The 17,038-nt window shown below is 54.6% G+C and overlaps 1 protein-coding gene across 2 annotated transcripts in view; it reads left to right on the top strand.

The window, feature by feature from the left end:
- The window catches only part of LOC119964361 (glutathione hydrolase 1 proenzyme-like), a 177,734-nt gene that overhangs the window by 96,920 nt on the left and 63,776 nt on the right, over window positions 1-17,038 (top strand). For both annotated transcript variants that reach the window (XM_038793741.1, XM_038793750.1), the window contains one exon: window positions 1,485-1,577. In XM_038793741.1, the coding sequence (XP_038649669.1) occupies window positions 1,485-1,577 (93 nt within the window). The remainder of the gene's footprint in view (window positions 1-1,484; window positions 1,578-17,038) is intronic.

Raw genomic sequence — 17,038 nt, 5'->3', positions numbered from 1 at the left:
CACATTGGTTCAAATGCTATATGTAGGAAGAGGGATATGGTCCTGAAAGCAGATTTTAGGGAGTAAGGAAAGAAATTTAAAAACACTCTGGAGAGGCTCTTGAGCTTTGATTAAGCTGGGCCTTCAACTCGAAGGTTCATCTTCAAGCCCCTTTCTTTCTTGAGACCCTTTGTGTCACATCATACTCGGCTTCCAAACCGTAGGTTGATTTCAATCCTTTGCAGTCTCGAGAGAATGACATCCAATCTTACTGGGGAGAAAGGATCTTGCACTGGATTTTTAGAGCGATTACACCTGATCACAGAGAGAGACTTAGAGCTGCTCCTTCCAAGCTTCAGAATCAAAAGTGAAACTTGAAATCCAGCCTTTTCTCTGAAACACATCTCAGCGAGATAGGAACCAATCACCCCTAGTTACTGGGCGAAGCACAGCATTTGAAGTCAGTTCATTGGCCACCAGCTAAGTCAGTCAAAGTGAGCTACCACTGATCTCTCTTACTGCTGCAAATCTCTGCTTGAATTAAAGGCACAGACCACGCACAAGCTGCTTTGCCTTAAAGTCACAGATCCATTAATCATCCATGAATCAAAATGGTAATTTGCAAAAATAAAAGAAAGGGAAAAATAAGGGAATAGACAGGAACAAACAGGAGGGCCCTTACATCTAATTTATGCTGGCAGCCCTGCTGTGTTAACTGATTGTAATGGTTTGGCTGAGGATTAACTCTCTGTTGCTCTTCAAAATAGTACCTTGAAATAACGAATCTTTTACTTACATCACGCCATAACATTCAAGGCTATGAGCCAAGTGCTGGCAAGTGGCTTTAGGTGTGTAGGTCAGGGCCTTTCATGTGTCGGTGGGCCGCAGGGCCTCTTCTGTACTGTGGTGTCCTGTGATACTGTGATTCTGTGAGGTGGGCTGGTGGTTTGGGTTGGGGGAAGGGTGCAGGTAAGGAGGAGGGAGTCTGGGGCAGGAGGCTTAATCTCTTCACTACTGGGCCTAAAGGAGGCTTCCTGCTTCTCGTGGCCCCCTCGAGGAAAGTAAAGAGACCAACTCTTCAGGCCTACACATCTTCCCAATAGATCCTGTCTCTCTCAAGCCTGGAAGTAAAGCCACAACCTGCGTCCTTGTTTAGGCCTCAGTCGATCGGAGAACAGGCTGTGTATTTGGAGAAGGAACCCCCCCCCCCTCCCCCTCCCCTCCCCTCCCCGTCCCCCTTGCCATCCATAGGCCTGCATGAAGAATATCACTGATGGTGATTTTGTCTAGCTTGAGAATGAGTAAGTCACCTTGGTGATTTTCACCCACTTTATGTTTGGTAGCTTGGGTTAAAATCGACATCACCATGTTTTCAGGTGCATTAAGAGATGCGACTCTACTGTCTCATGCTGCACTCTTAACTCCTGCTGTGAATGTTTATTCACAGAATTCCCGCTCTGTGGTCCCATTTGTTTAAAACGATACTTCTTTTTCTTATTTTTCAGGAAAAGTAGAAACTATTCTTTCCAGAGAAGTGGCTCCTGGCAGTGCAACAACAGATATGTTTGTCAATAAGACAGAGGAGGTGTCTCGTAAAGGTAAACAGTAGAACTGCAATCAGTGTATTCTTGCTGACCCTCCCCACCCCCACCCACCCACCCACCCCTGCTTCGTGAAGCTTGAACTCAAAAACAGAAGTTTTCTCTGGGATGCCAAAAAAGGAGTGAATGTATATTGGCTGCTATCTCCCTGTTTCCCATTTCTCCTTCAAACCTGTGATTAATTTCTGTTGTTCAGCTCCACCCATGCCTTCTGATAACTTGACAAAGAATAACATTATTAATGTGCTGGCATTGACTGTGCCTGTCAGCATATTATTTAACCATTTTTTTAAAATTTAGAGTACCCTATTATTTTTTTCCAATTCAGGGGCAATTTAGCGTGGCCAATCCATCTACCCTTGCACATCTTTGGGTTGTGGGGGTGAAACCCACGCAAACACGGGAAGAATGTGCAAACTCCAGACGGACAGTGACCCGGGTCTGGATCAAACCCGGGTCCTCAGCGCCATGAGGCAGCAGTGCTAACCACTGTGCCACCGTGCCACCCCATAGTACAGTTAACAGTGGTCACCTTGAATGTTTATGTTTTCCCAACTCAGGGTGCTGGGATGTGGGGCAAATTATACATCGCTATTACTACATCGGCTGCAATTTCACTCGTCCCATGCAGACCATGGATCTGGACTGAGTGCTTCTGGTTGAGATGGTTCAGCTCTCTTCAGAGAAACCTTCTCAGTCACTGCAGCAGCCTCCAGGTTTCTGAAAATAAATTGTAATTCTGTGGACTCTTTGCAGTTTAGTAAATGTTAATGGGGTTAGTGGATTTTATTATCCATTCTGTTTCCAGATGGTGTATGCCCGTCACTGCTGCATCTGTGATCTTTGCCTGGTCACTTCTTACTAAAGTCAATCTGCAGGATTGTCTCTCTGGTGTCCAGTGCTATGCACAAAGGACATGAATAATGATGCCCATGCAGGAGGCTCTTTCTCCAGGAGAGAGATGGAATAACAAAACTCACACAACCACTCCGAATTTGGTGGAACACACCACCAAGTTACTGAAAATGTGGTTCCGAGCCGAGACAGATCTGGCAACACTCTAAACCCAGTCACACAGACACCCTGAACCCAGTCACAGCAATACCCTAAACCCAGTCACACAGACACCCTGAACCCAGTCACAGCAACACCCTAAACCCAGTCACAGCGACACCCTAAACCCAGTCACAGCGACACCCTAAACCCAGTCACACAGACACCCTGAACCCAGTCACAGCGACACCCTAAACCCAGTCACAGCGACACCCTAAACCCAGTCACAGCCACACCCTAAACCCAGTCACAGCGACACCCTAAACCCAGTCACAGCGACACCCTAAACCCAGTCACAGCGACACCCTAAACCCAGTCACAGCGACACCCTAAACCCAGTCACAGCGACACCCTAAACCCAGTCACAGCGACACCCTAAACCCAGTCACAGCGACACCCTAAACCCAGTCCACAGCGACACCCTAAACCCAGTCACAGCGACACCCTAAACCCAGTCACAGCGACACCCTAAACCCAGTCACAGCGACACCCTAAACCCAGTCACAGCGACACCCTAAACCCAGTCACAGCGACACCCTAAACCCAGTCACAGCGACACCCTAAACCCAGTCACAGCCACACCCTAAACCCAGTCACAGCAACACCCTAAACCCAGTCACAGCGACACCCTAAACCCAGTCACAGCGACTCCCTAAACCCAGTCACAGCCACACCCAAAACCCTGTCACAGCGACACCCTAAACCCAGTCACAGCGACACCCTAAACCCAGTCACAGCGACACCCTAAACCCAGTCACACAGACACCCTAAACCCAGTCACAGCTACACCCTAAACCCAGTCACACAGACACCCTAAACCCAGTCACAGCCACACCCTAAACCCAGTCACAGCGACACCCTGAACCAAGTCACAGCAACACCCTAAACCCAGTCACAGCGACACCCTAAACCCAGTCACAGCGACACCCTGAACCCAGTCACAGCAACACCCTAAACCCAGTCACAGCGACACCCTAACCCCTGTCACAGCCACACCCTAAACCCAGTCACAGCGACACCCTAAACCCAGTCACAGCGACACCCTAAACCCAGTCACAGCGACACCCTAAACCTAGTCACAGCGACTCCCTAAACCCAGTCACAGCCACACCCTAAACCCAGTCACAGCTACACCCTAAACCCAGTCACAGCAACACCCTAAACCCAGTCACAGCGACACCCTAAACCCAGCCACAGCGACACCCTAAACCCAGTCACAGCGACACCCTAAACCCAGTCACAGCGACACCCTAAACCCAGTCACAGCGACACCCTAAACCCTGTCACAGCGACACCCTAAACCCAGTCACAGCGACACCCTAAACCCAGTCACAGAAATACCCTAAACCCAGTCACAGCGACACCCTGAACCCAGTCACAGCAACACCCTAAACCCAGTCACAGCGACACCCTAAACCCAGTCACAGCGACACCCTAAACCCTGTCACAGCGACACCCTAAACCCAGTCACAGCGACACCCTAAACCCAGTCACAGCAACACCCTAAACCCAGTCACAGCAACACCCTAAACCCAGTCACAGCAACACCCTAAACCCAGTCACAGCGACACCCTAAACCCAGTCACAGCGACACCCTAAACCCAGTCACAGCGACACCCTAAACCCAGTCACAGCGACACCCTAAACCCAGTCACAGCGACACCCTAAACCCTGTCACAGCGACACCCTAAACCCAGTCACAGCGACACCCTAAACCCAGTCACAGAAATACCCTAAACCCAGTCACAGCGACACCCTGAACCCAGTCACAGCAACACCCTAAACCCAGTCACAGCGACACCCTAAACCCAGTCACAGCGACACCCTAAACCCTGTCACAGCGACACCCTAAACCCAGTCACAGCGACACCCTAAACCCAGTCACAGCGACACCCTGAACCCAGTCACAGCGACACCCTAAACCCAGTCACAGCGACACCCTAAACCCAGTCACAGCGACACCCTAAACCCAGTCACAGCGACACCCTGAACCCAGTCACAGCGACACCCTAAACCAGTCACAGCGACACCCTAAACCCAGTCACAGCGACTCCCTAAACCCAGTCACAGCGACACCCTAAACCCAGTCACAGCGACACCCTAAACCCAGTCACAGCAACACCCTAAACCCAGTCACAGCGACACCCTAAACCCAGTCACAGCGACACCCTAAACCCAGTCACAGCGACACCCTCAACCCAGTCACAGCGACTCCCTAAACCCAGTCACAGCGACACCCTAAACCCAGTCACAGCGACACCCCAAACCCAGTCACAGCGACTCCCTAAACCCAGTCACAGCGACACCCTAAACCCAGTCACAGCGACACCCTAAACCCAGTCACAGCGACACCCTAAACCCAGTCACAGCGACACCCTCAACCCAGTCACAGCGACACCCAAAACCCAGTCACAGCAACACCCTAAACCCAGTCACAGCGACACCCTAAACCCAGTCACAGCGACACCCTAAACCCAGTCACAGCGACACCCTAAACCCAGTCACAGCGACACCCTAAACCCAGTCACAGCGACACCCTAAACCCAGTCACAGCGACACCCTAAACCCAGTCACAGCGACACCCTAAACCCAGTCACAGCGACACCCTAAAACCCAGTCACAGCGACACCCTAAACCCAGTCACAGCGACACCCTAAACCCAGTCACAGCGACACCCTAAACCCAGTCACAGCGACACCCTAAACCCAGTCACAGCGACACCCTAAACCCAGTCACAGCGACACCCTAAACCCAGTCACAGCGACTCCCGAAACCCAGTCACAGCGACACCCTAAACCCAGTCCCAGCGACACCCTAAACCCAGTCACAGCGACATCCTAAACCCAGTCACAGCCACACCCTAAACCCAGTCACAGCGACACCCTAAACCCAGTCACAGCGACACCCTAAACCCAGTCACAGCGACTACCCTAAACCCAGTCACAGCGACACCCTAAACCCAGTCACAGCGACACCCTAAACCCAGTCACAGCGACACCCTAAACCCAGTCACAGCGACACCCTAAACCCAGTCACAGCGACACCCTAAACCCAGTCACAGCGACACCCTAAACCCAGTCACAGCGACACCCTAAACCCAGTCACAGCGACACCCTAAACCCAGTCACAGCGACACCCTAAACCCAGTCACAGCGACACCCTAAACCCAGTCACAGCAACACCCTAAACCCAGTCACAGCGACACCCTAAACCCAGTCACAGCGACACCCTAAACCCAGTCACAGCGACACCCTAAACCCAGTCACAGCGACACCCTAAACCCAGTCACAGCAACACCCTAAACCCAGTCACAGCGACACCCTAAACCCAGTCACAGCGACACCCTAAACCCAGTCACAGCGACACCCTAAACCCAGTCACAGCGACACCCTAAACCCAGTCACAGCGACACCCTAAACCCAGTCACAGCGACACCCTAAACCCAGTCACAGCGACACCCTAAACCCAGTCACAGCGACACCCTAACCCAGTCACAGCGACACCCTAAACCCAGTCACAGCGACACCCTAAACCCAGTCACAGCAACACCCTACACCCAGTCGCAGCGACACCCTGAACCCAGTCACAGCGACACCCTAAACCCAGTCACAGCGACACCCTAAACCCAGTCACAGCGACACCCTGAACCCAGTCACAGCGACACCCTAAACCCAGTCACAGCCACACCCTAAACCCAGTCACAGCGACACCCTAAACCCAGTCACACAGACACCCTAAACCCAGTCACAGCGACACCCTAAACCCAGTCACAGCGACACCCTAAACCCAGTCACAGCCACACCCTAAACCCAGTCACAGCCACACCCTAAACCCTGTCACAGCGACACCCTAAACCCAGTCACAGCGACACCCTAAACCCAGTCACAGCGACACCCTAACCCCAGTCACACAGACACCCTAAACCCAGTCACACAGACACCCTAAACCCAGTCACAGCGACACCCTAACCCAGTCACAGCGACACCCTAAACCCAGTCACAGCGACACCCTAAACCCAGTCACAGCGACACCCTAAACCCAGTCACAGCGACACCCTAAACCCAGTCACAGCGACACCCTAAACCCAGTCACAGCGACACCCTAAACCCAGTCACAGCGACACCCTAAACCCAGTCACAGCGACACCCTAAACCCAGTCACAGCGACACCCTAAACCCAGTCACAGCGACACCCTAAACCCAGTCACAGCGACACCCTAACCCAGTCACAGCGACACCCTAAACCCAGTCACAGCGACACCCTAACCCAGTCACAGCCACACCCTAAACCCAGTCACAGCGACACCCTAAACCCAGTCACAGCGACACCCTAAACCCAGTCACAGCGACACCCTAAACCCAGTCACAGCGACACCCTAAACCCAGTCACAGCGACACCCTGAACCCAGTCACAGCGACACCCTAAACCCAGTCACAGCGACACCCTAAACCCAGTCACAGCGACACCCTAAACCCAGTCACAGCGACACCCTAAACCCAGTCACAGCGACACCCTAAACCCAGTCACAGCGACACCCTAAACCCAGTCACAGCGACACCCTAAACCCAGTCACAGCGACACCCTAAACCCAGTCACACAGACACCCTAAACCCAGTCACAGCGACACCCTAAACCCAGTCACAGCAACACCCTAAACCCAGTCACAGCCACACCCTAAACCCAGTCACAGCTACACCCTAAACCCAGTCACAGCCACACCCAAAACCCTGTCACAGCGACACCCTAAACCCAGTCACAGCGACACCCTAAACCCAGTCACAGCGACACCCTAAACCCAGTCACAGCGACACCATAAACCCAGTCACAGCCACACCCTAAACCCAGTCACAGCGACACCCTAAACCCAGTCACAGCCACACCCTAAACCCAGTCACAGCGACACCCTAAACCCAGTCACAGCCACACCCTAAACCCAGTCACAGCGACACCCTAAACCCAGTCACAGCGACACCCTAAACCCAGTCACACAGACACCCTAAACCCAGTCACAGCGACACCCTAAACCCAGTCACAGCCACACCCTAAACCCAGTCACAGCGACACCCTAAACCCAGTCACAGCGACACCCTAAACCCAGTCACAGCAACACCCTAAACCCAGTCACAGCGACACCCTAAACCCAGTCACAGCCACACCCTAAACCCAGTCACAGCGACACCCTAAACCCAGTCCCACAGACACCCTAAACCCAGTCCCACAGACACCCTAAACCCAGTCACAGCGACACCCTAAACCCAGTCACAGCCACACCCTAAACCCAGTCACAGCGACACCCTAAACCCAGTCCCACAGACACCCTAAACCCAGTCACAGCGACACCCTAAACCCAGCCACAGCGACACCCTAAACCCAGTCACAGCGACACCCTAAACTCAGTCACAGCCACACCCTAAACCCAGTCACAGCGACACCCTAAACCCAGTCACAGCGACACCCTAAACCCAGTCACAGCAACACCCTAAACCCAGCCACAGCGACACCCTAAACCCAGTCACAGCGACACCCTAAACCCAGTCACAGCGACACCCTAAACCCAGTCACAGCGACACCCTAAACCCAGTCACAGCGACACCCTAAACCCAGTCACAGCGACACCCTAAACCCAGTCACAGCGACACCCTAAACCCAGTCACAGCGACACCCTAAACCCAGTCACAGCGACACCCTAAACCCAGCCACAGCGACACCCTAAACCCAGTCACAGCCACACCCTAAATCCAGTCACAGCGACACCCTAAACCCAGCCACAGCGACACCCTAAACCCAGTCAGAGCGACACCCTAAACCCAGTCACAGCGACACCCTAAACCCAGTCACAGCGACACCCTAAACCCAGTCACAGCCACACCCTAAACCCAGTCACAGCGACACCCTAAACCCAGTCACAGCGACACCCTAAACCCAGTCACAGCGACACCCTAAACCCAGTCACAGCGACACCCTAAACCCAGTCACAGCGACACCCTAAACCCAGTCACAGCGACACCCTAAACCCAGTCACAGCAACACCCTAAACCCAGTCACAGCGACACCCTAAACCCAGTCACAGCGACACCCTAAACCCAGCCACAGCGACACCCTAAACCCAGTCACAGCGACACCCTAAACCCAGTCACAGCGACACCCTAAACCCAGTCACAGCGACACCCTAAACCCAGCCACAGCGACACCCTAAACCCAGTCACAGCGACTCCCTAAACCCAGTCACAGCGACACCCTAAACCCAGTCACAGCGACACCCTAAACCCAGTCACAGCGACACCCTAAACCCAGTCACAGCGACACCCTAAACCCAGTCACAGCCACACCCTAAACCCAGTCACCGCGACGCCCTAAACCCAGTCACAGCGACACCCTAAACCCAGCCACAGCGACACCCTAAACCCAGTCACAGCGACACCCTAAACCCAGTCACAGCGACACCCTGAACCCAGTCACACAGACACCCTAAACCCAGTCACAGCGACACCCTGAACCCAGTCACAGCGACACCCTAAACCCAGTCACAGCGACACCCTAAACCCAGTCACAGCGACACCCTAAACCCAGTCACAGCAACACCCTAAACCCAGTCACAGCGACACCCTGAACCCAGTCACAGCAACACCCTAAACCCAGTCACAGCGACACCCTAAACCCAGTCACAGCGACACCCTAAACCCAGTCACAGCGACACCCTAAACCCAGTCACAGCGACACCCTAAACCCAGTCACAGCGACACCCTAAACCCAGTCACAGCGACACCCTAAACCCAGTCACAGCGACACCCTAAACCCAGCCACAGCGACACCCTAAACCCAGTCACAGCGACACCCTAAACCCAGTCACAGCGACACCCTAAACCCAGTCACAGCAACACCCTAAACCCAGTCACAGCGACACCCTAAACCCAGTCACAGCGACACCCTAAACCCAGCCACAGCGACACCCTAAACCCTGTCACAGCGACACCCTAAACCCAGTCACAGCGACACCCTAAACCCAGTCACAGCGACACCCTAAACCCAGTCACAGCGACACCCTAAACCCAGTCACAGCGACACCCTAAACCCAGTCACAGCGACACCCTAAACCCAGTCCACAGCAACACCCTAAACCCAGTCACAGCGACACCCTCAACCCAGTCACAGCGACACCCTAAACCCAGTCACAGCTACACCCTAAACCCAGTCACAGCAACACCCTAAACCCAGCCACAGCGACACCCTAAACCCAGCCACAGCGACACCCTAAACCCAGTCACAGCCACACCCTAAACCCAGTCACAGCGACACCCTAAACCCAGTCACAGCGACACCCTAAACCCAGTCACAGCGACACCCTAAACCCAGTCACAGCCACACCCTGAACCCAGTCACAGCTACACCCTAAACCCAGTCACAGCAACACCCTAAACCCAGTCACAGCGACACCCTAAACACAGCCACAGCGACACCCTAAACCCAGTCACAGCCACACCCTAAACCCAGTCACAGCGACACCCTAAACCCAGTCACAGCCACACCCTAAACCCAGTCACAGCGACATCCTAAACCCAGTCACAGCGACACCCTAAACCCAGTCACAGCCACACCCTAAACCCAGTCACATCGACACCCTAAACCCAGTCACAGCCACACCCTAAACCCAGTCACAGCGACTCCCTAAACCCAGTCACAGCGACACCCTAAACCCAGTCACAGCCACACCCTAAACCCAGTCACAGCGACACCCTAAACCCAGTCACAGCCACACCCTAAACCCAGTCACAGCCACACCCTAAACCCAGTCACAGCGACACCCTAAACCCAGTCACAGCTACACCCTAAACCCAGTCACAGCCACACCCTAAACCCAGTCACAGCGACACCCTAAACCCAGTCACAGCGACACCCTAAACCCAGTCACAGCGACACCCTAAACCCAGTCACAGCCACACCCTAAACCCAGTCACAGCGACACCCTAAACCCAGTCACAGCCACACCCTAAACCCAGTCACAGCGACACCCTAAACCCAGTCACAGCGACACCCTAAACCCAGTCACAGCGACACCCTCAACCCAGTCACAGCGACACCCTAAACCCAGTCACAGCGACACCCTCAACCCAGTCACAGCGACACCCTAAACCCAGTCACAGCGACACCCTAAACCCAGTCACAGCGACACCCTAAACCCAGTCACAGCCACACCCAAAACCCTGTCACAGTGACACCCTAAACCCAGTCACAGCGACACCCTAAACCCAGTCACAGCCACACCCTAAACCCAGTCACAGCGACACCCTAAACCCAGTCACAGCGACACCCTAAACCCAGTCACAGCCACACCCTAAACCCAGTCACAGCCACACCCTAAACCCAGTCACAGCGACACCCTAAACCCAGTCACAGCGACACCCTAAACCCAGTCACTGCGACACCCTAAACCCAGTCACAGCGACACCCTAAACCCAGTCACAGCGACACCCTAAACCCAGTCACAGCGACACCCTAAACCCAGTCACAGCAACACCCTAAACCCAGTCACAGCGACACCCTAAACCCAGTCACAGCTACACCCTAAACCCAGTCACAGCGACACCCTAAACCCAGTCACAGCGACACCCTAAACCCAGTCACAGCGACACCCTAAACCCAGTCACAGCGACACCCTAAACCCAGTCACAGAGACACCCTGAACCCAGTCACAGCGACACCCTAAACCCAGTCACACAGACACCCTAAACCCAGTCACAGCGACACCCTAAACCCAGTCACAGCGACACCCTAAACCCAGTCACAGCCACACCCTAAACCCAGCCACAGCGACACCCTAAACCCAGTCACAGCGACACCCTAAACCCAGTCACAGCGACACCCTGAACCCAGCCACAGCGACACCCTAAACCCAGTCACAGCAACTCCCGAAACCCAGTCACAGCCACACCCTAAACCCAGTCACAGCGACACCCTAAACCCAGCCACAGCGACACCCTAAACCCAGTCACAGCGACACCCTAAACCCAGTCACAGCGACACCCTAAACCCAGTCACAGCGACACCCTAAACCCAGTCACAGCCACACCCTAAACCCAGTCACAGCGACACCCTAAACCCAGTCACAGCGACACCCTAAACCCAGTCACAGCGACACCCTAAACCCAGTCACAGCGACACCCTAAACCCAGTCACAGCCACACCCTAAACCCAGCCACAGCGACACCCTAAACCCAGTCACAGCGACACCCAAAACCCAGTAACAGCGACACCCTAAACCCAGTCACAGCGACACCCTAAACCCAGTCACAGCGACACCCTAAACCCAGTCACAGCGACACCCGAAACCCAGTCACAGCGACACCCTAAACCCAGTAACAGCGACACCCTAAACCCAGTCACAGCGACACCCTAAACCCAGTCACAGCGACACCCTAAACCCAGTCACAGCCACACCCTAAACCCAGTCACAGCGACACCCTAAACCCAGTCACAGCGACACCCTAAACCCTGTCACAGCCACACCCTAAACCCTGTCACAGCCACACCCTAAACCCAGTCACAGCGACACCCTAAACCCAGTCACAGCAACACCCTAAACCCAGTCACAGCGACACCCTAAACCCAGTCACAGCGACACCCTAAACCCAGTCACAGCGACACCCTAAACCCAGTCACAGCGACACCCTAAACCCAGTCACAGCCACACCCTAAACCCAGTCACAGCGACACCCTAAACCCAGTCACAGCGACACCCTAAACCCAGTCACAGCAACACCCTAAACCCAGTCACAGCGACACCCTAAACCCAGTCACAGCGACACCCTAAACCCAGTCACAGCGACACCCTGAACCCAGCCACAGCGACACCCTAAACCCAGTCACAGCAACACCCTAAACCCAGTCACAGCGACACCCTAAACCCAGTCACAGCGACACCCTAAACCCAGTCACAGCCACACCCTAAACCCAGTCACAGCGACACCCTAAACCCAGTCACAGCGACACCCTAAACCCAGCCACAGCGACACCCTAAACCCTGTCACAGCGACACCCTAAACCCAGTCACAGCGACACCCTAAACCCAGCCACAGCGACACCCTAAACCCAGTCACAGCCACACCCTAAACCCAGTCACAGCGACACCCTAAACCCAGTCACAGCGACACCCTAAACCCAGTCACAGCTACACCCTAAACCCAGTCACAGCGACACCCTAAACCCAGTCACAGCCACACCCTAAACCCAGTCACAGCGACACCCTAAACCCAGTCACAGCCACACCCTAAACCCAGTCACAGCGACACCCTAAACCCAGTCACAGCGACACCCTAAACCCAGCCACAGCGACACCCTAAACCCAGTCACAGCAACACCCTAAACCCAGTCACAGCTACACCCTAAACCCAGCCACAGCGACAGCCTAAACCCAGTCACAGCGACACCCTAAACCCAGTCACAGCGACACCCTAAACCCAGTCACAGCTACACCCTAAACCCAGTCACAGCGACACCCTAAACCCAGTCACAGCCACACCCTAAACCCAGTCACAGCGACACCCTAAACCCAGTCACAGCGACACCCTAAACCCAGTCACAGCAACACCCTGAACCCAGTCACACAGACACCCTGAACCCAGTCACAGCTACACCCTAAACCCAGTCACAGCGACACCCTAAACCCAGTCACAGCGACACCCTAAACCCAGTCACAGCGACACCCTAAACCCAGTCACAGCGCCATCCTAAACCCAGTCACAGCGACACCCTAAACCCAGTCACAGCCACACCCTAAACCCAGTCACAGCGACACCCTAAACCCAGTCACAGCGACACCCTAAACCCAGTCACAGCGACACCCTAAACCCAGTCACAGCAACACCCTAAACCCAGTCACAGCGACACCCTAAACCCAGTCACAGCGACACCCTAAACCCAGTCACAGCGACACCCTAAACCCAGTCACAGCTACACCCTAAACCCAGTCACAGCGACACCCTAAACCCAGTCACAGCTACACCCTAAACCCAGTCACAGCGACACCCTAAACCCAGTCACAGCTGCACCCTAAACCCAGTCACAGCGACACCCTGAACCCAGCCACAGCGACACCCTAAACCCAGTCACAGCGACACCCTAAACCCAGTCACAGCGACACCCTAAACCCAGTCACAGCGACACCCTAAACCCAGTCACAGCGACACTCTAAACCCAGTCACACAGACACCCTAAACCCAGTCACAGCGACACCCTAAACCCAGTCACAGCAACACCCTAAACCCAGTCACAGCGACACCGTGAACCAAGTCACAGCGACACCCTAAACCCAGTCACAGCGACACCCTAAACCCAGTCACAGCGACACCCTAAACCCAGTCACAGCGACACCCTAAACCCAGTCACAGCGACACCCTAAACCCAGTCACAGCGACACCCTAAACCCAGTCACACCCACACCCTAAACCCAGTCACAGCGACACCCTAAACCCAGTCACAGCCACACCCTAAACCCAGTCACAGCTACACCCTAAACCCAGTCACAGCGACACCCTAAACCCTGTCACAGCGACACCCTAAACCCAGTCACAGCCACACCCTAAACCGAGTCACAGCGACACCCTAAACCCAGTCACAGCCACACCCTAAACCCAGTCACAGCGACACCCTAAACCCAGTCACAGCGACACCCTAAACCCAGTCACAGCGACACCCTAAACCCAGTCACAGCGACACCCTAAACCCAGTCACAGCAACACCCTAAACCCAGTCACAGCGACACCCGAAACCCAGTCACAGCGACTCCCGAAACCCAGTCACAGCGACACCCTAAACCCAGTCACAGCTACACCCTAAACCCAGTCACAGCGACACCCTAAACCCAGTCACAGCGACACCCTAAACCCTGTCACAGTGACACCCTAAACCCAGTCACAGCGACACCCTAAACCCAGTCACAGCGACACCCTAAACCCAGTCACAGCGACACCCTAAACCCAGTCACAGCGACACCCTAAACCCAGTCACAGCGACACCCTAAACCCAGTCACAGCAACACCCTAAACCCAGTCACAGCGACACCCTAAACCCAGTCACAGCCACACCCTAAACCCAGTCACAGCGACACCCTAAACCCAGTCACAGCGACACCCTAAACCCAGTCACAGCGACACCCTGAACCCAGTCACAGCGACACCCTAAACCCAGTCACAGCGACACCCTAAACCCAGTCACAGCGACACCCTAAACCCAGTCACAGCGACACCCTGAACCCAGTCACAGCGACACCCTAAACCCAGTCACAGCTACACCCTAAACCCAGTCACAGCGACACCCTGAACCCAGTCACAGCGACACCCTAAACCCAGTCACAGCCACATCCTAAACCCAGTCACAGCGACACCCTAAACCCAGTCACAGCCACATCCTAAACCCAGTCACAGCGACACCCTAAACCCAGTCACAGCCACACCCTAAACCCAGTCACAGCGACACCCTAAACCCAGTCACAGCGACACCCTGAACCCAGTCACAGCCACACCCTAAACCCAGTCACAGCGACACCCTAAACCCAGTCACAGCGACACCCTAAACGCAGTCACAGCGACACCCTAAACCCAGTCACAGCGACACCCTAAACCCAGTCACAGCGACTCCCGAAACCCAGTCACAGCCACACCCAAAACCCTGTCACAGCGACACCCTAAACCCAGTCACAGCGACACCCTAAACCCAGTCACAGCGACACCCTAAACCCAGTCACAGTGACACCCTAAACCCAGTCACAGCGACACCCTAAACCCAGTCACAGCCACACCCTAAACCCAGTCACAGCGACACCCTAAACCCAGTCACAGCGACACCCTAAACCCAGTCACAGCGACACCCTAAACCCAGTCACAGTAACACCCTAAACCCAGTCACAGCAACACCCTAAACCCAGTCACACAGCCACACCCTAAACCCAGTCACACAGACACCCTAAACCCAGTCACAGCGACACCCTAAACCCAGTCACAGCGACACCCTAAACCCAGTCACAGCGACACCCTAAACCCAGTCACAGCCACACCCTAAACCCAGTCACAGCGACACCCTAAACCCAGTCACAGCCACACCCTAAACCCAGTCACAGCGACACCCTAAACCCAGTCACAGCGACACCCTAAACCCAGTCACAGCCACACCCTAAACCCAGTCACACAGACACCCTAAACCCAGTCACAGCGACACCCTAAACCCAGTCACAGCGACACCCTAAACCCAGTCACAGCGACACCCTAAACCCAGTCCCAGCCACACCCAAAACCCTGTCACAGTGACACCCTAAACCCAGTCACAGCAACACCCTAAACCCAGTCACAGCGACACCCTAAACCCAGTCACAGCGACACCCTAAACCCAGCCACAGCGACACCCTAAACCCAGTCACAGCCACACCCTAAACCCAGTCACAGCGACACCCTAAACCCAGTCACAGCCACACCCTAAACCCAGTCACAGCGACTCCCGAAACCCAGTCACAGCGACACCCTAAACCCAGTCACAGCGACACCCTAAACCCAGTCACAGCTACACTCTAAACCCAGTCACAGCGACACCCTAAACCCAGTCACAGCGACACCCTAAACCCAGTCACAGCGACACCCTAAACCCAGTCACAGCGACACCCTAAACCCAGCCACAGCGACACCCTAAACCCAGTCACAGCGACACCCTAAACCCAGTCACAGCGACACCCTAAACCCAGTCACAGCGACACCCTAAACCCAGTCACAGCGACACCCTGAACCCAGTCACAGCAACACCCTGTGTGGCTGGTGGGGTCAGGAGAACCCCTGCACTTGCGCCCAACCCTGGCGGCTGGCAGTCTCCTTCCCGCCCCAGGGTACAGGCATTGCCCGCCTCATCTCCACAGCGTCCAGCAGGGGCTCAAACCTGGTGTCCGTGAAATGGGGAGCCGCTCTCCTGGCTGCCATCCTGCTGGCTGGGATGGTCTGTGTGGGGAGTGCAGTGTGTATATTCGGCTGCAGCTTGTCAGTCTCCTGAGTGTCAATCGAGAAATCGGCGAATCCGGCAGTGTTTCTCATTGGAACCGATTTTGTTCTACATGGCGTAGGTGTGAACCATGAATGGTCATTGAATCGGTCCAGGTGCGTTGCCAGTTTTGCTCTCGTAGACGTCCACACATCCTGCCAGTGTCAACTCTTAGTCTCAGGAACAGGGAATCCCGCCATCTATTTTTAGGATGATTCTTCTTGCCCTACCAGTCCATTTGGGATGAGCACAGGTTATCCTAAGTAAGACCGCCTCAGCCACAGATACTGATGCCCAAAGACACCTCTGTCCCAATACAGGTGTCCAACAACCCTCATGTGTCTGCTGCCTGTGTGCAGGTTCTTGACTCCAAGACTCCCAGTTCCACAGCC

This window comes from Scyliorhinus canicula, chromosome 1, assembly GCF_902713615.1.
Source record: "Scyliorhinus canicula chromosome 1, sScyCan1.1, whole genome shotgun sequence".
Lineage (NCBI taxonomy): Eukaryota > Metazoa > Chordata > Chondrichthyes > Carcharhiniformes > Scyliorhinidae > Scyliorhinus > Scyliorhinus canicula.
This window is presented reverse-complemented; position numbering and strand designations above follow the sequence as displayed.